Here is a 23910-nt window from a genome sequence, read left to right on the forward strand (position 1 = left end):
CGGACGGCTGTCACAGGAGCTGAGCTCTGCACTGCGGCTGCCGGGAAGCGAGCGGGACGCCGGGGCTGTAGCGGAGGGTGCGCACGGGTGGAGGCGCGCATCCCGCATGGAGGCGCCGAGGAGCGCGCCGCGGGAGCGGGATCGGGAGCGCTCTCGGACCACCTCAGGTGGGCGTCGGGATGAGCACAGTCTCCGGAGGGTGTAGTGGCGGCGGAGGGTGGGCGAGGGAGAGCGAAGGGTGCTTGTGGCGCGGGGACGGCTACACCTCGCGCGCGTGGCTGTGCGTGGGTTGCATCTGAGCCCCCGGCCATCGGAGAGAGGCGGGTCTGTCCAGGAGCACCCGGGCGCGTGGACAAGCCGGTCGGTGTCCTCGGGGGAGAACCAACTTGGTTATAAACTAAGCTACCGGGGTTTGCGCCTTGAGAGGATGTGGCCCACACCTTTTCAGCAACCAGAGTTGTAAACCGCAGAGAACACTCTTGACTTTAGGGAAAAAAAAAAAAAAAAGCTCACCAAGGAGACAGGGTGACAGTAGATCGCTATTGCATTTCCGTTCCCTGCCCCACTGGGTAGCAGTGGTCTGTCCTCTCCAAAGACCTTAGACATGAAATGTCCAGTCCCTCAGCTGTGTCCGTGATTCAGTTTCTCTAGGTTTTGTTGGGGCACAAGCTGGATCCTGTGTTTCTCCATCTACCACTCAAGGAATGTGAGCCTAGTAGTGAATCTAAGCTGTGTGTGTTTTCTCGCTTTCAGTATGTAAATGGGGTTGTTGGACACCAGGAATGTGTCCTAATTGCTGCTCTCCGACCTAGTAGGAGCTTCTGACACAGCACTGTGTTGTGTAGTGGAAGCAACACTGTTCTAGGAGTCAGGACACGAGGTCTGGACGTCAGTCCACCCTAGAGTGTCTGGGTAGGAGTTATCAACTATTCAAGACGTCAACCATTCGTGAAATGCATGCTGGACAAGTTAATTCCGAAGGCCTCACCCAGCCTAGTCTGTGACAAAATTACCCAAGTCTCAGAAGTTTAGAGAATTAACTCATTTGTTTAATCTTTATGCACCTCAGGTTATTATAGAATTAGCCAAGTATTTCCTGTGGGCGTATCCAGTCGAACATTTTTTATGTTGTTCCTTTCTTCCCTTAGTTTGGCAGAGAAAAGAAAGTTGGAAACAGAGGCAAGGACGTGACTGGGAAAGAGCTGGTTGGGGAGACTGCAGAATGCCTACCTTGGCTTAACACAACCACCAAGAACGTTTCCTTTCTCTGCACGAAGTCCAAGGCGTGTCAGTGCTCTGAGCCCAAGGAGAGAGAGGGACCTTTCGTTTGTTTCAGTCTGTTAGGTGTGCTGTGGGTTTGCAGGACAAAGTGAGATTCAAGGATAAGATTGTGGAAAACGTTTCCCTTCCGAATATAACTGCTGAGGGAGGACTTAGGAGCATAGGAGATCCTCTTCGCTGGTTCTGTTTTCCAAACAGATCAAAAACAAAAACAAGACAAAACAAAAAAACGACACAGTGGCCTTAAAGTCACTTACTCCAGCTGAAATGGAAACAACCTTTTGGTATACCTCTTCACTATTTGCTAAAAGAAAGACATAGATCCACTTTTAAGACGATTAGTAAACCTTGACAGAAACCAAAGAAAAACAGAAGAACCCCACCACCACCATAGAATTGTTGGAGATGGAGAAGGGGTTGGAGATAGTCTTTTTAAAGTATTGTTAAACGTGTTTCTGTATTGAAAACTCACGGGGGCACACATCTGTGGACAGTGTTACTAGAGAGACCCTGTCAGAATATTGGACAAGGATGAGACATCTTGAAGGTCGTTTCATCCAGTGCTCCAAACCTCAGAGAAGCCACCATCACCTACAAGGGGTGATATCACGGTGCTGTAAAATCAGCTGGCCTTTCAGCATCTTTGCAGACCTCTGTGTTTGAGGCTGATGCTTGTTTTCCCTACCTTCAACTCCAGCGATCTTACTTCATGGTCCTTAACTCTTCGAGGGCTTGAGCCGTGGCTGTGCTATCATCCACCACTGACCCTAAGTTCCCTGGCAGCGCGCACATCCTCAGCTGTGCTGTGAGGAGCTCCTTAGCTGCTTGATGGACTCAGTGTTGGGACTGAGAGGTAGAAGGCCCGGTGTGTAATAGGGGAATACCATGAGCCAGGTCTGGCGTTCCAGCCACATCCGAAGCAGCTTTGCTTTCTATTATTTGTTTTATGTTGCTGTTGTGGGTAAGGATTTTGTCTTGGGAGTGTGTTCTGAAGTTAAGCCAAAATTTAGAAAATAATGAGTATCATTTTTTAGTCTCCCATTGCGGCTTAGAGCACTTATTATATATAAAGTCGTTCTGGTTGTTCACAGACCATGGAAAGCTCTGTAATGCTCAGTGCTGCTGTTCTAACTACCATCCTTGCCTTCTGTTATGAAGCTCCTTACTGTTTTACCCTCGGATACTTTAAATGGGAACTTGTCCGGCCAAGATCCCAACCTCATACCTAGACTATTCCCCCAGTTAGAAAACTGCCTTTCGAGTATCCTGCATTCCCTTATGTCCAAGCCCTTCGCTAGTCACTGACCTTGTGTGTGGAGCAGATGTGTCATGCCTGCTCTAGGCACGCTGTCTCCACACGTGAGCACATTAGTCTCTAGGCAAGGAGGTGAATTCAGAAGGTGAGCATGTCTGTGCCCAGAGAGAGAGGCGAACTGGAACAGTTATCAGCCGAGAAAGGAGTGATGCCCATGGTGTGTGTGAACTTTACGTCCACAGGGACTACGGGGGATAGGCATTTATACTGGAGCTAGTGCCTGCAGAGCCTCTGGCCTTGGGGAGCTGCTTGGTAAACAGGGGACTCAGGCAGTTAGTAACTGTCCCGAGGAGTGCAAGTAGCTGCTCCCAAGTCCTGCTCTAAGGAAGAGGGAAATATTTTCCTTCTTTGAAAAAAAGATGGTATAAGGACTTACAGCTGCATTATACACACAGAGACACACAGGCAGACACACAGATATACAGACAGACTCACAGATAGATAGACAGATAGACACACACACACACATGTTTTTAAACCAAAGATCTATAGTTGATATGTTTTGCTATTTGTTTGCTCCACTTTTAGACTTCTCTTATTTCTATGGGATGACTAGCCAATGGCATATAATTTTTTTTTTTTTAAAGCAGATGTGTTATCTAGGTAGAGATTCTTTACTGGTGTAGTTATTAAAGGAAAATGTCTTCTTGAGTTACCCACTAGACTTTGGCTCACCAGAGAGAACTTCTCTGGCTCTCAGGTGGGTTGAGCACCCTGGCTGGCTCGTCCAGAGTCCTGCTTGTCTCTTCCCAGTCGTGGTGGGTACTCACTGGGTTCTCGGGGTGCTGCGTAGGGAGATGCTGGCAACAGAGGCAAAAGAGTTCTCTGTGATTCTCCCTGCTCTCATTCGGTGGCGCTTAGAGCCATTGTGGACATGTGGAGGGCTTCCAGTTCCAAGTCACTCTAGGAGGCAGACACCGGCCCCGGTCTTTACTTATGGCAGATTCTTAGCCATCCATCTGCCTGGTCATCCTCTGAAACAGTCCTGCCATCTGACTAAGGAGGCCTTGCAGTTCCTAGGGAGAGCTTCTTCAGCTCACTGGACCTGTTCTCAGCAGAGAGCCTAGGCTGTCATTTTTATGCCACTGTGTTGACTGAGATGACTTATAGGCTGGGTGTGCAAGAAAAGAGAGAGACTGTAAAACTTTGTCTTTTCTTCCAAGATTCCCATGGCTCTCCGGTTCTTTCTATGTAGCTCTTGAAAGCACCAGTGTTCAGGAGTTATCAGATGAACATGTCCACCCGGGGGCTCTCCTCTCTCCTCTGTCCCTTTGACCCAAATCTAACAAATGTACCGTTACCTAGATAATCTGTTTTCAAAAATAGACGTTATGCTTGGCATGGTGGCACATGCCTTTAATCCCAGCATCAACAGTCTGAGGCAGGTGGATGTCTATGAGTTCAAGGCCAGCCTGGTGTTCATGGTGAGTTCTTGTGTCCGTTTATTTGATTGCAGTTGATTTCATGGAGGACTGATGTTTCTTTCTAACACATCAGGAGGAAAGGTTTTGTATGTGTTCTTGTTTTCCTAGGATCCCTTTGTTCTAGTCTATTTAAAAAAAAAAAAAAAAACAACCAACAACTTTCCAGTTTATTCAGGGAATGACAGACAGGTGGCATTGTGTTTAAATTAAAAAGATAGTTTAAAAGTTTACATTTATCTCTAAGAGATGGAGGAACACCATCTGTCATTACTGTTGCCAGGAGTCCTAGGAAATAAAAATCCCAGGAAGTGCAGGACATAAAATATTATGGCGGACATGTTTCTAAATTATGAATTTCATAGTAGATCATTTGTTGCTGTCTTAACCGTGTGGCCACCGCATTTTCTCTGGAAAGCACACCCCCCACCCCCCAGCTCCAAGCTGAGACAGAAGGGCTAAGGGAGGGGAGCAGGGAGAAATCTCAGTTGATGAGTGCAGCCATGTAAGCAGGAGGACCTGAGTTCCCAGCATGCACTTTAAAAAGCCAGGAGCAGTGTGGCCTTGTCTGTACTCAGAGATGCTCAGGAGGCACAGTGGGGTGGAGGGGGAAGATCCCTGGAGCCTCCTGGGCATGGAGGCTCGATGAGTCCCTGAGCTTGAATAAGAAAAGCACCTGATGTCAACCTATAGCCTACACACACACACACACACACACACACACCTCCCCCTCCTCCTCCTCCTCCCCCTCTCCCCTCTCTTGGAGAGGGGGAGAAAGGTGGGTACTAACCTCCCCTGTCCCATCACCATGGAGATGAGCTCCCTGCCCTCTGTGGAGGTAGGACAACCTTCTTGTATACAAGCCAGTTTCTGAATAGCATGGGACTGTGGCTGGCCAGAGAGCTGGTGGTGGAAGCTCACCAGGCTTACTGCCTAGGTCAGTGCTAGATTGTCTCTCCTGGTGCCTAGTTTCCCAAGTTTAACAGAAGTGAACTAAGTCCTCTCCTGCCTGGCGCTGAGAGAATCCATTCCTCGGTCTTAGGATAGTAGCTGCTACATTGAGAGAATATCTTTTATGATCTGTGACAGGAAGATGCCGGCTTGCCTTCGGGCTGTGTAAAGGGAAACTGTGCCCCTGAAGCAGCCACTTGGATGGGTTAACTTCTGCAGCAAGCAGGATGCAGTGAGGGAGGAGGGAGTGGATGAGATGTGGAGCCAGTGCTGAATGCAGTCAGCCACCAGTTCCAAGTGAAGTACGGAGTGAGGTGCAGACAGCACGGGCAGTGGTGGTAACTCTGTGCCCTTTTGCTTGGTGTTTGTCTAGGTAGATGAGGGTTAGGTGGGCTGCTCACCTTGAAATGGAAATATAATGACTGGACTTAACAATACAGATACCAAGTCCCTTTGTTTTGTACCTGAGTCCCGTGTGGGACTTGGGCACAGGAATCCCTTCTGCTATGTGGGAAGGTAAGCACTTCAATGGAAAGTGACTCCATCATTTATCCATGGTACGTTCATCTACTTTGTGTTTTGAATATTTGTTCAGCTCAGGCGCAGGCACTTGGCTGATGTCTGCGATTGCCAACGGTTGCCTGCCTCCTCCCGCTCTTTGTGTTTTCAGACACCAGTGTGTCCTCCCAGACAGACCTCACTGAGGGCAGTTCCTCTTCTCTGCCCCCACCCCAACCCCTCCCTTAGTTCTTCTTTCCCTCTATGTGCACGAGGCTCTTTACCAGATCCAATGCATTCAGGACAACTGATGGTCAGATCTGCAGAAGCCAGCTTGCCCCTCTAAGGGTCGAGGTTGTGCTGACATTTATCCAGATCAGCTGGGTCTTGTGTCCACACCCAGGGCATCCATGCTGTGGGGTTATCGTTGAATGATGTTTTGAGCTTAGCTGAAGGTCAGTCAATTCACAGCTATTTAAAATCCCATGCCGTGTGTGCACTTGTTATTCCCTCTGTTGCATAACACACAAACCCACTGAAAGGAAGAGACCTTTGTAGAGGGGAGGCAGTAGGTGACAGACTGGCCTCCCAACACCTCTTCATGGGGAGGAAGCTGAGGTCCAGGGCCCTTGGCTCCCTCAGGCCAGACTCCAAGTTCCCCCTTCATCCCACTGTGTCAAAACCTTCCTACCAGGTGACCACTTCATACTCTCACTTCCGTTCTGGATTTAGGTGGGGCGTGTAATTAAGGGAAGAGAGACAGAGGGTGCCTCCTATGCTCGCATGTGCACTCAGGACTAGAGGGGGCCAGGTTCTGCTCTCATGGAGTGACAGTGCAGCGTGAGAGGAAGGAGAGTGTTTGTTATCCATGTTGGAGCACAGAGGAAGCCCCCAGGGCTGGGCTGGGGCCCATGGTGTCTGTGGTCCAGGGCCTTTTCTTTACAGTTGGTTTCTGATTTCCCTCGGTTCCTTCTACTGTGTGTCTACACTGAATGTGGCTCCCATGCCCGTGGTCGCTTTGTGGAGCCCCACTCATCACCCTTTCACTTACCAGAGAGGAAGAAGGGTGAAGAATCAACCACTCTTGAGGAGCCCTTCCTGGTGTCTGTCTGTCTGACTCTCTCTCTCTCTCTCTCTCTCTCTCTCTCTCTCTCTCTCTCTCTCTCTCTCTCTGTTTTGAGATGGGGCTTTGTTTAATTCAGGCTAATGTATGTAGCAGAGATGGCCTTGAACTCCCCCCCCCTCAAGCCCCAAGTGCTGAGATTACAAGAGCTCTCTACTACGTCTGGCTGGATGATTCTGTCGAAAAGTTGAACATTCTCCCCCTCACAGAGTCCACTGAGGACAACTGAACCAGCATCCAAAGAGGATGCAATGAGCCTTTTCTCTGAGAGAGAAGCCATGATCCCAGTTGAGTTTCAGTGCTGTCTCTGAAGGGAGGGAGAACAGGTTCAGAGCAAGCTGGACATCTGTGCCGTGGAGACCAAGGGCCTGGATACAGCGCTGACAGATAGACGCATGGGCTCTTTCAACCAGCATTTATTAACCATCTCTTCTGGGCCCGTGGCATGAAGGGAAGGGATACACTCCTAGTCCTTATGATGTACCCAGTGGAGGGAGGGAGGCCATCAAACACAAACACAAACTGTCAAGAACTGGGAAAGGACATGATGTGCCCTGTAGAAGAGAGTGGGTTTACTGAGCCCGGGGTTGGGAATGGGCCAGACAAATGACATTTGAGTTGGGAGCTGGAAGAAAGTGTGACCTAGGCCATGGAAGAATGTTCCAGACTGAGGGAAGAGCACGAGCAAAGGAGGAGTTGGGAGGGGCTGGGGATTGTGCAGGAGAGAGAGGGCCGGCGTGGACTGGAGGGGCCCTTCGGGAACAGCCATCCTGACAGGCTTGGAACTCAGGCATGTCGCAGATATGAGACTTTCAGGACTCATTCTGGGAGAGTCCCAAGAATATTGGGGTGAGTTGTGATATGTTTATAAAAGGATAAGGGGGGGGGAGTATTTTCTATGAGGGTGTGGTGGGGTGTGGGGGAAGGGGGTGCCTCAGCGGGCCCATGCCAAGGCATCCCTTCCCCCTGAAGGACCATCCATATGATGGTATAGTATAGATTGGCATTTATTCGGGGCATAGGGAGGGGAGTTAAGACGGTAGTAGAGGCAGACAAAGGCAGAGAGAGGGAGAGAGTAGAGAAGCAGAGGTCAGTCATGACCACATGGAGAGAGCAAGAGGGCAAGAGAGAAGCAACAGGGAAGCAAGAGAGGGAGGAGGAGGAGGAGGAGGAGGCAGGCAGCCCCTTTTATAATGGGTCTGGCCTACCTGACTGTTGCCAGGTAACTGTGGGGTGGCATTTGACAGAATGCTAACAAGTTGTCCCCTGCAAAGAGGCCTCACAAACAGTAGTGCATCTTCCCTCCATACTACCCTGGGAAAGTTCTCTTTCATTTAGGACTAGCTCCTGCCTAAAGAACAGTCTACTTGCAAGTGGAGCGAGCCCCTTGCTTGGCCAGAGGGAAGGAGCACAAGACAGAAGAACACTCAGCCATAGTTGGAGCTCTTGTGCAGTGGCATTCCTCTTCATCTAGGCTTATTTCTCCTCATAGTGACTTTGACATTTAATCAGTGTCTGGTATGTTTGAGGGGATGGAATTGGCCAGAGATGGAGGAAGCCCTTGTGCTCTGTTGCCCAACACTGCCAGTGCATTAAAATTGCCTGGGAATGTCAAAGGAAGACTGGGCACAGCCTGGTAAGTCAGCCCCAGAGGAACCCAACCTGACGCTGTCCCCTAACAGTGGCCTGAGACATCAGTGTGCATGAAGGTCCCCAGGTCATCCTGCTAAGGACACAGATTTGATGTCAGAGGGACTCAAGAGTCTGTTTCTAAAAAGCCCCGAAGTGGTACTGACATGCTGCCCTGTAGACAGAATGGCCTTTGACGCCTTAGGCTTCTTTGTGGCAAGCAGCAACATGGGGGTCTATAAAGTGGATGAGTCCATAGTAAAGGGAAGGGAAAGGTGGAAGAGATGACCAGCCAGTCTTCTGCCCATGGGTCTTCTGGTTGTAGGACCACATTGACTTCCCAGTCAAGTCCTAGGGTGTGGTTGGGTGTTCCAGGGAGATGCTTAGCTGTCACACTGACTGGCACCTGTATTCTTGGTTACTCAACCTGTTCCTGGGGCCTTTGCTTAGGAATGTTCCATGGAGGACAACGCCCTTCTTTTCCTGTTCCATTCCCAGTCTGTGGGCCCATATTTCTCACTCAGTGGTTGTCAGGACACAGATATTCCCTACCAGTAAGATAAGCTGTGGAAGGTGTTTCGAAATAGCTGATACCTCTATCATTTTTTTTTTAATGTCAGCCCACACTAGCTCCAGAATAAAAAGGAGACTTGGGGAAAGACAGCCAATCAGAAGGGTCAGTTGCCATTAGCAAGAGCCCCCAGGGATTCTGATCACTGCAGGGATTGCCACCTTGAGAGTGTAACTTCAGTAGCCATTCTCACCAAATGAAAGCATTAGAGCAGAACAGTCTAATGTTAGAGCCTGAGAGTGGACCTACACAGGCAAGTAAGTCACAAGTCACATGAGACCTAACAGGGATAAACAGTGGGACCTGCTTGGCTCCAAAGACACAGAACTTGCACACGTGATGCAGATGGCCCATCCCATGTACCAACTGGGAAGTTAGGCACCAGTGTTGGAGAGTTGAGAAGAGCAGCAATTCAGCTCAGGGGCAGATAGAATCCGTGTTGTGTGGCTGGATGAACTTTCTCACTACTCCTTAGGTGCAATCACTTCCTAAATGCCAGACGTTCCTCTCAGAGAGTAGGCCTGTCTGGAGAGGAGGGCCAGAGCTGAGCAACCCAGGAGACTTCTAGATTTCTTACCATCAGGAAGAAGTGAAGCCAGGGGGAAGGAGGTGGGGGCCAGGCAGAGACATGGCCTCAGTGGGGTATGGTTTCCTTGCCTTGCCTCGCTCCTCCATCCGGTGACCTTAGGTCATACTCAGAGCCCAGAGAAGCCTTCTCCAGCCTGACCTCACTGCTTCTCAGCCTTGTTCCTGCCCTCCCCTGGAGGTTGCTTCAGTGGGCTCCATCTTTCTGGGAGCCTCTGCCAATGCCCTCGTTGTTGGGACTGTGGTTTATCTGCAGGAGCAGCCTAGCCTGTGTAGCTAGAAGGAAGGCAGACTTATCAGTAGGGAAATGATCAGGAAGGGGAAGTAGAGGCCTACAAAAGGGAGTGTGTTCCCAGCTGACAGGTAGCCTAGCCCTGGTTACCTGACGGCGCTGGGGAGATTATAGCAGAGACCTTGCTGAGCAGTTCATGGTGGGATACTGCTGTTTTGTTTAATTTTAATACACCCTTGCCTCATCGCTCTGCGTTAACCACTAGATCATGGTTTAGGGCAGAGGTCCTGAACCTTCGTGATGCTGCGACCCTTCAGTACAGTTCCTTACGTTGCGGTTTCCCCAGCCCCACCCACCCAACCATAAACTTATTTTGCTATTGTTATGACTGGTAATGTAAATATCTGATATGCAGATATCTGATATGGGACCCTTTCGAAAGGGTCGTTTGACTCCTAAAGGGGTTGTGAACCACAGGCTGAGAACCACTGGTTTGGACCGTCCAGGCTGTGTGGCTTCCACATCATTCTCTGTGTAATCAGTCGCCTTTCCCAGACCCTGCTGCTCGGCTGGATAAAGCATCCCTGGAGTTCTGCAGTTTCACAGAAAAGCAGGGACTGCTTGCTTTTTGAGGTTAGCCTGTCTATACCTAAGAGCTTTTGTGTTCTCGTCACTGGTGGGCGGCCAGAACCCTACTACCACAATTAGAAAGTTAAGCTTATCTTTAAGATGATAGGTCGCTTTTAAGATTTTCCAGGTAAAATGAGACAGTTCTGACTTGGGGTGTTCTTAAAGCATGTATGGGATACTCCCTGTCTCAGGCAGGAAGCAATATCCAGGTGCATTATGGGTACTTTCAGTTCAACAGGAGTCCAGGGTAAGAGCTGCTGCATCTGAAGAGACTCTACCAGCTTGAGTAGGTTTCATGTTTTACTGCTCGAGACTTTCAAGATAAAACCCTTCCACTTAGTGGTTCTCTTCCTTGGAGATAATGAAATGGTCCTGCTGTTGTTGGTTTTATTGCTTCTCTAAGGCTGGCTGTTCTTAATTGAGCAGAATTAACACCTGTAATACGAAGTAGACACTCTCTGGAGGACAACTAAGACCGCTTTCCCCCAACCACAACACAACCCCATTGAGAACACTGCTTCTGAATTTAAGTCTAGTGTTAACAACACACCATACTTTTTTTAACAGGAAGATTTCTACCCTGATCCATTTCAGAGCTTCCTCTGCTACGCCGAACATTAAAATTACATTGCCTTCTAGGTCAAATTTTATGTCTTCTTCCTGGTAGATAGCCCTTGATGTACCACCACTGCTCAGGAGGTCATGGGAGGTTGCCTGTTGATGAGGCATTGGTGTATAATGAGAGCCAGCCATGGTACGGATACTGGCCTGTTAATAAGGTTGGCAAGATCAGGAGAGGTCTGAAGACACAGCTTATTGGTGGAATGTGTCTGACTAGCATGATGGAGCGTGGCTTTCATCCCTAGCACTGGAAAACACCCTGGGAGAGGAAGTAGCTGAGACTAAAGACTGTAGTAGTCAAGTGGTTGTGGAAGCAAAGAATTTTCTAGAACAGCTCTGGAAGTCCTTCGATGAGCCAGGGTCACTGGTGAACTCCCGTGAGAGACCATGACTGTCAGGTTACCACCTGCCTCAGACAGATGGGCTGTGATCTGCTGTCTCCATCTTCACTTCGATTCTGGCTTGTCGGCGTCTTTTCGTTTTGTTTTCAGGAGACAGTGTTTTCTGCCCCCCTTTTGGGTTTCCTGTTTGAATGTTTGAGTTACTTCAGCTTTGATATGTTGTAGAGGATGGAAAAAAAATCTAAGAATTTTCACACATGCACAAAACCCACCCAAACTCAGCTCATTCTTGTAGTTCCAACCGGAGGTCTTGCTTGTCTTGTGACCACAGATCAGCTGTAAGGTCAGACATCACATCTGCTGTAATTCCTAGAGGAGCCTAAGGCCTGTCTCTTTGGATTGTTTGGGGTACACTTTAATCCTGGAGGTCAGGGATACATGAGACATAGTTAGATATTAAAAAAAAGAAAGGAAGGAAGGAAGGACGGAAGAAAGAGAGAGAGAGAGAGAGAGAGAGGGAGAGAGGGAGGAAGGAAGGAAGGAAGGAAGGAAGGAAGGAAGGAAGGAAGGAAGGAAGGAAGGAAGGAAGGAAGGAAGGAAGGAAGGAAGAGAAAGAAAGAAATTGTGTTGTGCAGCCCAAGAGTCCAGGACAAAAGTATGAGAAGGGAATTTTGCTTTATCGTGCCTGTCTTGACATGTCTTGACAGACATGAAGGCGGATCAGATCTCCAATTCCTGGCGCCCTCTTTCTTTGCAGCCTCTGCTGATTTCCCACACTTCCAGAGCTGTCTCTGCTGAGCTTGGGCTACCCACTCCCTTCATTCTCACAGCATGTGGGAAGGCTGTGTCTGTGGAGGCAGAGAATTGTCTCACTCTTTCTCTGCTTTCCTGAGTCCCACTCATGACCTGGCAGAGCCCCTTTCTAGGGCAAGGAATAGAAGTTGTTGATCGCAGCATTGTCTTTGGTGGGAAGAGAACCTCTGAAACAACAACGTCTTTTACTTTTTTGTTGGTTGGTTGGTTGGTTTGGTTTTTTTTTTGTTTTTGTTTTTTAGGGGTGTGTGTGTGTGTGTTAAGACAGGGTTTCTCTGGTAGCCCTGCCTGTTCTAGAACTTGCTCTATAGACCAGGCTAGCCTTGAACTCAGAAATCCACCTGCCTCTGCCTCCCCAGTGCTGGAATTAAAGGCATGTATCACCAGTGCCCAGCACCTCTGAAATTTTTTATGTCCAAAATGTTACCCTCTCTCAGCTGTGCTTGGAGAAACAATATTTGACTAAGTCGTGGGTCATCAAAATAATCCCAGACTTACTTGCAGGGTCTTGTTATGGTGTTTTCTTGTTTTGTCTTTTTTGAGTGCGATCTATATATCTAGAACTAGAAAAAAGTAGTGTGCATGTATGTACATATGTGTGAGTGTGTGTGTGTGCAAACTTTTGAACATACATATATAGGTCAAAACAGGATGCCAGGTGTCTGCCTCTGCTGATTGCTTCTTTATTTTCCGAAGCTCACTATTTTGGCTAGGCCGACTAGCGGGTAAGCTGCTGGTATCTGCCTGCCTCTGCCAGTGCTGGCCTTGCAGGCACCTATGGCTGTGCCCAGCTTTTATGTGGGTTCTGAAAATTCAAACTCAAGTTTTCATGCCTGCACAGTGCTGTCTCCACCTGAGAGAAGGTTTTGAATATTCATTTTCTTTTAGTTATAATTCTAGTTACTACCGGTGCTAATCTGAAAACCCAGGGGTGGGTAGGATGGAACTCTAGAAGACAACATGTGACCATTGTATGAGGCAGACGTGGCTGTATAGCCAAGTTAGGGTCTACACAAGCTGTTCTCTGATACTGTCAGTAGGAGCAGGGCTCCTAAGTCAAAAGAGTAGGAAAGCAGGGTAGAACTGTGTCTGCACTGCAACAAAGTAGCTAGGATCCTTCTGCATGGATTATATCATTCTTGCCGGTGAACCTCACAGTGCCACAGAGGAGCCCCGGGTCCTCACAGAAACCTCCATCTGCCTTCATCTCTGAATCTAGAAAAGATGACAATAAAACATGGGCCCTGGTACACAACAAGGGCTTCATGTACACTTGTGCGGGTTTTCCTTTCACAGTGCAGAAGGCACAGAACTGCCGTGGGGCTTTAAATGTCAGAGAAGTGCCATGGTGTTTTTCTCACTAAGCACACAGCAAACACTAGCTGCTGTTTTCATTGTGGTTGCTATAATCACCTTTGCTTTGTAGATTAGAGAACTGTTAGAGAGGAAAAGATTAAGCAGCCACCTAATGGGGGTTGCCCAATAAATGGCAGAGCCAATATTCAAAGGGGGGGGGGCATGCAGTTCTGGAAGCCACCTGCCTGAGCAGTTGGCTGTCCTATCTGTGAATTAGGAAGCTGGGTGGGTTTGCTAGTAGTATTTTTTCCATATTTGTTAATATTTTTTTCTTTATTGGGAATATGAATACACATGAACTATTTGGATGACCAAACATGCTGAAATCATAGGTTCCACGCCGATGAGAATTTTATTGCAGTTGGTCACTGGAATTTTACTCAGTGGTCTGCTGTGGAAGAAATTATTTCAAAACAAGCCCCAGGAGATTTTGGCCACCGTTCAGAAGTCCTCTTCCTCATTTGTACTTTCAGCATGTCACATGCTCAGGCAGGCTGGGACTGGGAATCTCTTATACGGCAGAGAACTGCAAACCCACCCTGGGATCTCCCCTGCCCCTTACGCGTTTGCCAGGTGGGACGGGGAATCACGGTGGGCATCTGAAGCAGCGGGTGTGGAAAGTGGTATCCACGATTCTGCCGATTAACTTCCTTGCCTGTGACACAAGCGGTGCTGCGACCTACCGTGCTTCAAAGCAGCAATAATAGGTCAAGGGTCAGCAGACAAGGGCGGGTCAGCACCTGGCATGGATCCAAGAAACGAGCACGTGTCCTTATCGGCACTGCGCTTGCGCTGCAAACTCCTTCCGCCCCCTTCCCTGCTGGGTCCCCTTAGCTCAGATCACAGTAGTCAGCTGTCATTCTCACAGGCTCCATCCTGGAAACGGGATGCTAATTCAGGATTCTGAAGCCCATACTTCTGATGTACATTATAAATCATGGATATTCTAGAGAAGGATGTATGCAGCAGTGGTCGTGGTGGAAATTATATGATTCCACTTTTGCATTTATGTTTGAATATCTTAAAAAAAAACATATGTAGGCCTGGTGGGTGGGTTATCTCAGTTGTTAGCATTTGCCTCCTAAGTGTGGGTGTGATGGGTGTGTTTGTAATCCCAGCATTAGAGAGGACAAGTGGATTTCTAGGGCTTGATGGCCAGCCAGTCTAGCTTACTAAGCAAGTTTAAGACAAGGTAGAGGCTACATCTCTGCTGCCTGAGGAATGGTGCTACCGATTGTACTCTGACACACATACTCTCTCTCTCTCTCTCTCTCTCTCTCTTTCTCTCTCTCTCTCACACACACACACACACACAAACACACACACAACTTTGCATCCCATATAAACATGCATCTGTGAACATATGAACATGCACATACACATACATGCATACACAAAAGTGTATATAAAGCCACACTAGACACTCAGTGGCAAAATTAACCCATGTGTCCTATGTCCCTTGAGGCAGATGTATAACCATGATATGCGTGTCTGTTTGTTTTGTAGGAAGTGACCAAGTTCACTCCTGGATACTTGTTACAAGCCAAGTCCTTAGTGCTGCCTGGAGAATAGCAAGGGCCTCTGTGATGCCGGCGCTCTCTCTTCTGTCAGCCACCCTCAGCTACTTCAGAAGCCTGTATTTATACTTAGGGCATCAGCTGAAATGGTGGGTCACCCTGTTGTCTTCCTTTTCAAAGACAACCCTTGTCATACGGAAAAGTTTTCATCTAATTGTTCCCTTTGTCTTTCAGGTGGATCGGCTATCTACAGAGAAAGTTCAAAAGTAAAAACTTAGTGCATGTTTTCTTACTTTTAAGGGCAGAGAAGGGTCCAGAAGGGGGGGGGGATGGGGAAACTGACTGCCTTTTAATTTTATTTTACCCAGGAAACCTCAGCGTGGAGGCAGAAGTAGATTTACTCAGTTATTGTGCAAGAGAGTGGAAGGGAGAAGCCCCGCGTGCCAGACTGATGCGGAAGGTGTGTGTGCTTAGGGAAGGCAGACAGGGTCGGTCCGAGGCAGGCTACATTCAGTTCTGCTTTCCCAAACCCAAAGGTCAACCTGTACCAACCAGGGTGTAAGTAAAAGCTGCAGCTAAACCGGAAGCTGAGTAACAGTTGGATGTTAGGGCTTGATCTAGTTTGCTTTTCTCTCGTTGTGATAAAAGTAGCCCGACTAAAAGCGACTCTGTGGAGGAGAGGGTTACATTGGCTTACACTTCCAGGTCACAGCCTGTCACTGAGGGAAGTCAGGTCAGGGTCTGAAGCAGAAACCGTGGACGAACACTACTGACTGGCTTTGCTCTCAGGATCTGGCCCAAGCTAACCTGCCTAGGAACGGTGCCGCCCACAGTGGGCTAAGCCCTTCCATATCAGTCGTTCATAATTACCATCTCACAGACAATGCCACAAGACAGGCTAATGTGGTCAGTCCCTCAAGAGAGGTCTCCCTTCCCAGGTGACTCTAAGCTGTTGAATTAAACTGAGAGGTGAGCATGACAGGACAGACCTCAACCTGGACTTTGTTGTGCTGGGGATAGAAGTCAGTCAGTCCTGTAAACTGAGAAGACATGAGTACTGCAGGGTATTTAGATCTCTGACTTGTTAAACTTCCGCATGTACTGTAGAGACCCTTCAACTGGAGGCGTCAGACACCCTGGCATAAATATTTGAGGGGTTTTAGAATGTTCTATTTATTGGACCAATCTTGGGAAATATCCCCAACAGTGCTGCCCACTCCTGTGTCAGGCAAAAAGAAGGGGGGTCCAAAATACTCTCTGGTGTGGTCTGCAAAGTCTGTGATTTTTTTGCTGTGCTTAAGTTGTATTCATCCTCAGTCCCAAATGACCTGCCCTGGTCTTCCAAGATGAGTTCATCTAAAATAGCAAGAGGTAGACTCCATACACAGCAGCGTCACTGTAGAATTGCATGCATACAGCCATTGGAGTGGCTCAGAGAGTAAAGAAAGCACCCGCTGTACAAGCCTAATGACCTGAGTTCAATAGAATTATTCTCTGACTTCCGGATATGGACTGGCTTGTGTGACCTGCACACACACACACATCACACATATCACACACACACACATCACACATATCACACACACACACACACACATCACACATATCACACACACACACACATCACACATATCACACACACAACACACACATACACATCACACACATTAGTGATGATGATGGCGGTGGTGGTGGTGATGATAATAGTAATGAAACTTAATAAAATAAGGATCTGGAGACATGACTCAGCAGTATTTGCAATTCATGCATAGGACCCGAGGTCAGAAAGAGGCTTAAAATTAGCTGCCTGTAAATCCAGCTTCGGGGTATCCAACATCATTTTCAAGCCTCTGTGGGTACTTACATGCATGTAAAAACCTTCCTCCTACACACACACACACACACACACACACACATCATTTAAAAATAAATTTTGAAAAAAAATTAAAACAAAAAGCTTTCTTAAAAAATAAAACTACATACAGTAATTACAGTGCTCCACTTACTCGAGTGTCTTGGGATCCACAGTGCACTGGAGATACATTTTTTTTTTCAGTGTGAACACTGAAAGCCAGAGCTCCCCGAGCTCGCTGTCCCTAGCATGGCACACAGTAGGCGTTCATGCAAAGCATCCTTCTTGCTAACAGGCCTATGAGGAACTGTTCTGGAGGCACCATGTTAAATGTGTTCGAGCAGTCAAGAGAGATAACTACGATGCTCTCAGATCTGTGTTGTTCCAGATCTTCAGTCAAGGCCTCTCCTTCCCATCATGGATGAAGGAAAAAGACATCGTTAAGGTACAGCTCCCCACTGGGAACATGGTCATAGCGGGGTTGTCCTGTCTGGCTAGCTCTGTGCTCAGAGGAGTCCCACGTTGAGGAGCTTTGGTCATTTAACTGGTTCCCTCTCCCAGGTCACTGCAGATAAGCCATCTCAGCATGCTGGCATTCCCAATTCTGTCCATTTTCAATGTTCTCAGATTTCCTGAGAAGTGTCAGTCCTTCATAAGGAAGACTTTTTACTTATGGAAACGTGAACCTTTTTACTCTAACATAAATGTTTACTAACAAATGCAAAGAGCGTACAATTGCCACACCAGAGGTTTTCTCGTGTACCTCTGCGGTCAGTCCTCCCAAGACCTCTGGTCCCACAATCCCTGATTCAGTCTCTGTGCCCACGGGTTTGCTGCCTCCATGGTCAGATGAGTGGTCTCCTCTACACAGCCTCTTGAATATGGTTTCCTTCCCAGAGCAGGGCGCGTGGGCACGCACTTCCCCGTGCTGCTGGCAGAGTTCTGAAGTCATCGCTCTGCTCTGAGATGATAGTCCTTTATATGAGCAGAACACAGCTTACTCTCAGTCCAAGGGCAGCTAGATTGTTTCCTGTGCTTGGCAACAATGTATCGGGCTGTTAAGGATAGTCTAGCACAGGATTTTATAGGTATATTGTCTGTTTCTTCTAGGCAAATGCCCAGGAGCTAGCTTCCTGGTTGTGTGGGAGGTATGTGCTTAACTTTAGAGAAACTGCCACATTGATCTCTAAACCTGCTTGACCCTTTTTTTTTTTTTTGCCATTCCACCAGTATAGTGTAAGGGTTATAGTCACCTCACCTGGTTACCAGCAGTTAGAACTGTTGGGTTTATTTGTTTGTAACCATTCTAAAAGATATATTTTGCTTCTTACCATTTATTTGTGTGGGTGGGGGAGGGGCCCATGCCTTAGTGCATGTGGAAGACAGAGGACAGGTCCACGGACCTGGTTCTTTTCTTCCACCTCTGCATGGGTTCCCAGGATTGAACTTGGGTCATCAGGTTTGCACAGCAAGCCCCATTGCTCCCTGAGCCATCTCGCCGGCCCTCACTTGCTTTTAATGAACAGATGTTGAGTATCTCTTGTGTACCTATTTGCCATCCATATCATCGTCTTGGAAAATTACCCATTTGAGACCTTTGTCTATCTCGGATATTATTTTCTCGGATTATTTTCTGATTACTGTTTTGGAAATCCTGTATATGTCTTGAGTATGAGTGCTTCATTGGATATGTGATTTGCTGATGGCTTCTCTTGGTCTATGGCTTCTTTTATCATTTTTCTTAATCAGTTATGGCAGTGTGTTCTCTGTTTTATTTATCTTATTATATGGGTGTTTTGCCTGCATGGATGTACATGCACTATGTGACAACAAAAGAGCGATGGGTCCCCCTGGAACTGGAGTTACAGACTGTTGTGAGCCACTGTGTGGGTGCAGGGAACTGAGCCTGGTCCTCTGGAACAGCAGCGCGTACCCTAATGACTGAGACAGCTGTCCAGCCCCAGTCACATTGTCTTGATTAACAACTTAAATTATGTTTTGATGGCAGCATGCCCAATTTAAGATGGCAGAGCAACAAAAAGGAAGCACACATGTATACGGCCTCACGGTCTGTCTCCTTGGTGTCTTCTGTTTAAACTTGTTCTCTGTCATTCTATTTGATAGCAGATACTTGTGAAATATATGTAGTATGCTAACCCTACCTCTAGTTAACTCAAATAAAGAGTGTTACAGCAAACCCAGGGTTCCGCCGCTGAAGCTGTGCAGTAAGGTACCAGCTGTGCAGAGTGGACTTGCTTCTTACAGACACCGAAGTCTAATCTTTGCACCTCCCAGAATTTGACCTGGAACTCTGTGAAATGAATGGTATAGTTGCTCGTTTATAGTGGAAATGAGGCTAAAGGAATAGGAAATGCTGGCTAAGTCCTTTCTCAGCCTTTGAGGGACAGCCGGGTCTGGAAGGCAACAGCATCACTGCTAAGACAGCAGCTGCTTGGTGTGCCCTGCTTTCTTAACACCATTTAGTTACATACTTTCTAAAGCAATATGCCAAGGGCATGCAGCATTTTATACAAAAGGATTGCTTCTTTGGACAGAATCCTAGGTTTCCATCTTTTCTAGAATATAATCTAAAATTTAAAAAAAAAAATTACTTAATCCACAAATCTAAAGCAAAGATGGCCTCGTGCTTTTTACTTAACTGACATTGTTGTCTCTCCGAGGGTTGCTCCACGAGATAAGACCATGTGCCGAGGCATTCCAAATCGTGCTGTGCTAAGTGCTGAGACACTAATCATTTGTCGGCATCTACTTCCTTTTCAAGCTGCCTGAAAAACTACTCTTTTCTCAAGGCTGTAACTGGATCCAGCAGTACAGTTTCGGGCCTGAGAAGTACACAGGTTCCAATGTGTTTGGAAAGTTACGGAAATGTGTGGAGTTACTGAAACTGCAGGTGAGCGTTTAGGGAAACACAAAACAAGAAAACCCCCCACCTACTGGGATAGACGCATCCAAGTCTCAACTGCAGCGGGTTCCCTGTAATGTGGGGCATATCCGGTGCGTTAGGGAAATGAAACAGTGCAGAGCGCCCCCTGCTGGTGGAAGCTTGCTTTCTCCTCCAAGTAGCAAGGCGGAGCCAGTGTGCTTGCTCTGTGGTGGATTTGCCAGTTGTCGGGTAGAAGCTTCCGTGGCTTTGTTGGAAACCTGACCCGTGAGGGAATTTTGTTGTCAATATGGTACAATGTTCAGACCTCAGAAATGCCCTCCTGCAAGCAATGTCCCCTGCGCATGCGGGGTTGACGCGGGTATAAATAGGTAATAGTCAGGCTCCGAGTGATGGAAAATGTGTTTTGCTTATATCTCTCTGGCTGGCTTAACTGGGGGAAATGCCTTTCTGAGCCATGGCTCTCTTCTTGTGAGTAGTCTATACCCTGGATGGTTATCACGAGGGTGTGAGTTAACCCACATACGTGCTCTGCAGAGAGCCAGCCACACCCTTACTTAATGGTTCTTCCTTGGACTACCCGATGGCCCCAAGCAGTTTTAGAGAACCGACATGTTTGATAGTTTACACAGTAGTGGTGTGTTTTGAGGAAACTGACTTTATTTTATTTCTTATATAGATAATTATATGCATTTGTGCATTAGGCTGGTAACTCGGGCTTCTCTTGTGAGATGCTGTAGACTGGATGACTTAAACAAGCAATGATTATTTCTTGCAACTATAAAGGTTGGATGTCTGAAACCAGGAGTCCAACGGGCAGTCACATTCGGTGATGGTCCTCTTTCTAGTTTATAGACAGGTGGACAGCTTTTTGGTTTTGTTTGTTTTGTCATCACACAACAGGAGGAGAACCAGCAATCACTGGGCTTCCTCTTAGAGGGCCACCAGTCCCACTTGTGAGGACTCTAACCACAGAAGCCAATACCTCCTCCAATACAGGCCTCACCTCCTAATGCTGTCTCCCTGGACTAAGATGTTTGACCTATAAGTTTGAGGAGGCAGGTGAACATTCAGCCCACTGTGGTGCACTCATGATTAAAAAGAATGCAATAGTCCCAAAATGCAGGCATGAAAATGTAACTGTATAAAATCCTGCCCTCCTGTTTGGCTTATTTGATTAGTTCTTTACAAGTGGTTCATATGTTGCTGTGTGCCCTTCTCAATTCACACTTCCCAGTTCACACTTACCAATTCACACGTCCCAGTTTACACTTCCCAGTTCACACGTCCCAGTTCCCACTTCCCAGTTCACACTTCCCAGTTTACACTTCCCAGTTCCCACTTACCAGTTCACACGTCCCAGTTCACACTTCCCAGTTCACACTTCCCAGTTCACACTTCCCAGTTTACACTTACCAATTCACACTTCCCAGTTCACACGTCCCAGTTTTCACACGTCCCAGTTCACATGTCTCAGTTCACACTTCTCCCTGTGTTTGTAGTGGACTGAGTTTAGTGGGATGAGAGATCACCACAAGAGAGGGAGCATGTGTAACAGCCTCTTCTCCGACGCCATCCTGGAGTGTAAACTGTATGAAGCTTTGAAGTTCCTCATGCTCTACCAGGTCACAGAAGCGTATGAGCAAATGAAGACCAACAAGGTTATCCCCAGCCTTTTCAGACTCCTGTTTTCCCGGGAGTCATCGCCGGATCCTTTGAGCTTCATGATGAATCACCTGAATTCCATAGGCGACACGTGTGGTTTGGATCAGGTGAGTAGGACTCGTGGTGTGTGATCCAAGGGTGACTCGGAAGTACTTGAACCCATGGCCTTTAGGGTATATGCTTAGCATTGATGAAAACACCTGCACAGAGGTGGCTAGCTAAAATTGCTGGCCTTCCATGTGTGAAAGAAAAATAACAAGGCTCCTTTCTGGGTGCCATGTCCTTGTGAGTCCAAGGATCCTTGCACCAGAGAACGCTGCTTCATAGAGCCTTGTGACCACAAAGGCCACTCAGGAAGTTAGATCGTTGCTGGCAGGCATGTGCTTACCAGCCACAGAGAAAAGTAACAGCTTTAAGATCAGAGAATGACACAAGTCTTCTGTTTACGCCTGTTTTCTGTACAAAAGAAGTGGCGAATTGGATGACATATTTACCAAGAGATAAATTGGTTGGAAAGAAATGCAGTTCTTAATAGTGAACACTCTCTCCTCCCTCCTAGTCTCCTCCCCTCCCCTCTCTTCCCCTCTTCTCCTCCCCCTCTCTTCCCTTCCCCTCCACTCTCCTTTCTTCCCCTCCTCTCATCTTTTTCTTTTCCTTTCCTTTCTCCTCTTTTTCTGTCTTCACTTCCCTTCTCCCTTTTCCTTCCCCCTCCCCTTCCCCCTCTCTTACCTTCTCCTTTCCTTTTCTTTTCCCCTCTGAGATAAAGTCTTACTCTATAGTCCAAGGTTGATCTGGAACTCACTCTGTCGCCCAGGCTGGCCTCCTCTTGCTTTAGCTTAGATTACAGCTGTGAGCCACTGCTCCTGGCTTGAGTGTTCCTTTCTGTTTCTGCACAGTTTTCTCCTGACTTCTCGCTAGTCATGGTACCACCCTGCTTCCACACCGTGGGTACTTGTCCCTAAGTTGTGCTCACTTGCTGTCCGGGTGAGCCTGACACAGAGTGGGTCATCTTATAAAGTGCGGCTAGCGCCATCACAGTGGGAACGAATAAATACCTGTCTATAACGTTGCCTTCATCTCTCCCCCAGATTGACATGTTTATACTCGGGTATTCTCTTCAAGTAAAGATAAAAGTGTTCCGACTGTTCAAGTTCAACTCCAGAGACTTTGCAGTCTGCTACCCCGAGGAACCTCTCAGGGAGTGGCCAGAGATCTCCCTGCTGACTGAGAATGGCCACCAGTACCACATTCCTGTCTTTTAAGTCCGCTGTGGACTGGACATCAGTTCTTCTCAGAGACAGTGGGCACACGTGCAGAAAATCACTTCTAAAAGACCCACAGTGGTGCTTCAGCCAAGGAGGGCTTCGAGACGGGTGGAGAGAGACGGGTGGTTTGCCTTCTGTTTCAGTGAGGTTCTCCAACGCAGCACACCTCTGTGCACCGACTTTGCCATTGAGGGATCCTCTGGGTTGGGTCTTTAAGACGAAGGGAAACTTAGTATGGACAAAAAATTGGAAGGGACACAACCTGAGCAGTGGGGATTGTTTTATCTCGGATCTTCATGTTCTTCAGTAAGAATCTCTCTGTGGATTTGGAACAATCATAAATAAACAGGGCCAAGTTTTACAAGCATTACCCTCCTGGGAGGGTCTTTGTTGTTTACTAATTATCCAGAACAGCCTGATTAATGTTAAAATACTGTGTGTGTTTATGTACATATCTGTTTATATAGACACACAAATATATGTATTCATATGTGTGCATACACTGCAAACAGCCTCTGGTTTGTAATATTGTACAGTTTCTTTATATCGCTACAGTTTTTGGTATTCTTGTATCTGTCCAGCTTAAATCAATTTATTTAAATAAAAGAAGATAAATTGTATGGATTTGGGCAACTATAATTTTCGAGCTGCCATAAAAATATTAAGCTATGCTTTAATTTAATCTATATTTACACATCCATTTAATGAATAGCATCTTGTGATTAGCTTAGTAAAATTCCAGATACAGATGTGTCTGCATCATTGCCCCAGAATCCCAGAAGACATTGGTTAAAGAGAATTTGTGTCACCTCCTTGCCCCCTAAACAAAACATGACAAATACAGGCTTAAATTCAAACCCGTATTCCTAGAGCTGTGGTTCTCAACCTGTGGGTCTGGACCCCCTCGGGGGTTCCCTTATCAGATATCCTACGTATCAGATGTTTATTACAATTCCTAAGATTAGCAACATTAAAGTTATGAAGTAGCAAGGGAATAATTTTATGGTTGGGGGTCACCACAACAGGAGTCCATGCACTTGGTCTCCAGGTGGCCCTGGTGTGATGAAAGCCTGTAAAGATGGAAGAGAAACCAAATCTCAGAAGATACAGGACTGCATGCGCAGCTGGCAATCCTGTTCGTGTCCTTTATAAACTGGTCCTTTCAGTGTGTGATCTGAAGCATGCTCAAGAATCTCATCTGGCTATAAAGGGTTTCCGTTGAATGAATCGTGAGCCTTGAGAATAGGATACTTGCCTGGATTTCTACTCTCACAGAACATTTCCAGAAGGAAACATGTTTTCCATTGACTTGTTCAAGAATTCAGCAATGCAAACACTTCAC

The 23910-nt window shown here is 47.3% G+C and overlaps 1 protein-coding gene across 1 annotated transcript; it reads left to right on the forward strand.

The window, feature by feature from the left end:
* Otulinl (OTU deubiquitinase with linear linkage specificity like) lies at window positions 1–23120 on the forward strand. Its single transcript, XM_021183541.3, has 8 exons — window positions 1–167; window positions 14874–15033; window positions 15119–15150; window positions 15253–15344; window positions 17032–17181; window positions 19519–19647; window positions 21141–21410; window positions 22392–23120. Exons 1-8 carry the CDS (start codon window positions 107–109, stop codon window positions 22563–22565), a joined length of 1068 nt encoding a protein of 355 aa, XP_021039200.1. The 5' UTR covers window positions 1–106; the 3' UTR covers window positions 22566–23120.
* Window positions 23121–23910: the final 790 nt, after the last annotated feature.

The sequence above is a fragment of the Mus caroli genome, unplaced genomic scaffold (genome assembly GCF_978045245.1).
Source record: "Mus caroli unplaced genomic scaffold, Mus_caroli_1 scaffold_16, whole genome shotgun sequence".
Lineage (NCBI taxonomy): Eukaryota > Metazoa > Chordata > Mammalia > Rodentia > Muridae > Mus > Mus caroli.

Excerpts from the sequence above, each read along its gene's own strand:
- Otulinl (XM_021183541.3), top strand. The coding sequence starts at position 107 with ATGGAGGCGCCGAGGAGCGCGCCGCGGGAGCGGGATCGGGAGCGCTCT. Across the intron at positions 15,034-15,118 it reads TTAGGGCATCAGCTGAAATG|GTGGATCGGCTATCTACAGA; the intron begins GTGGGTCACCCT and ends TTTGTCTTTCAG. Across the intron at positions 17,182-19,518 it reads AGGAAAAAGACATCGTTAAG|CTGCCTGAAAAACTACTCTT; the intron begins GTACAGCTCCCC and ends TTCCTTTTCAAG.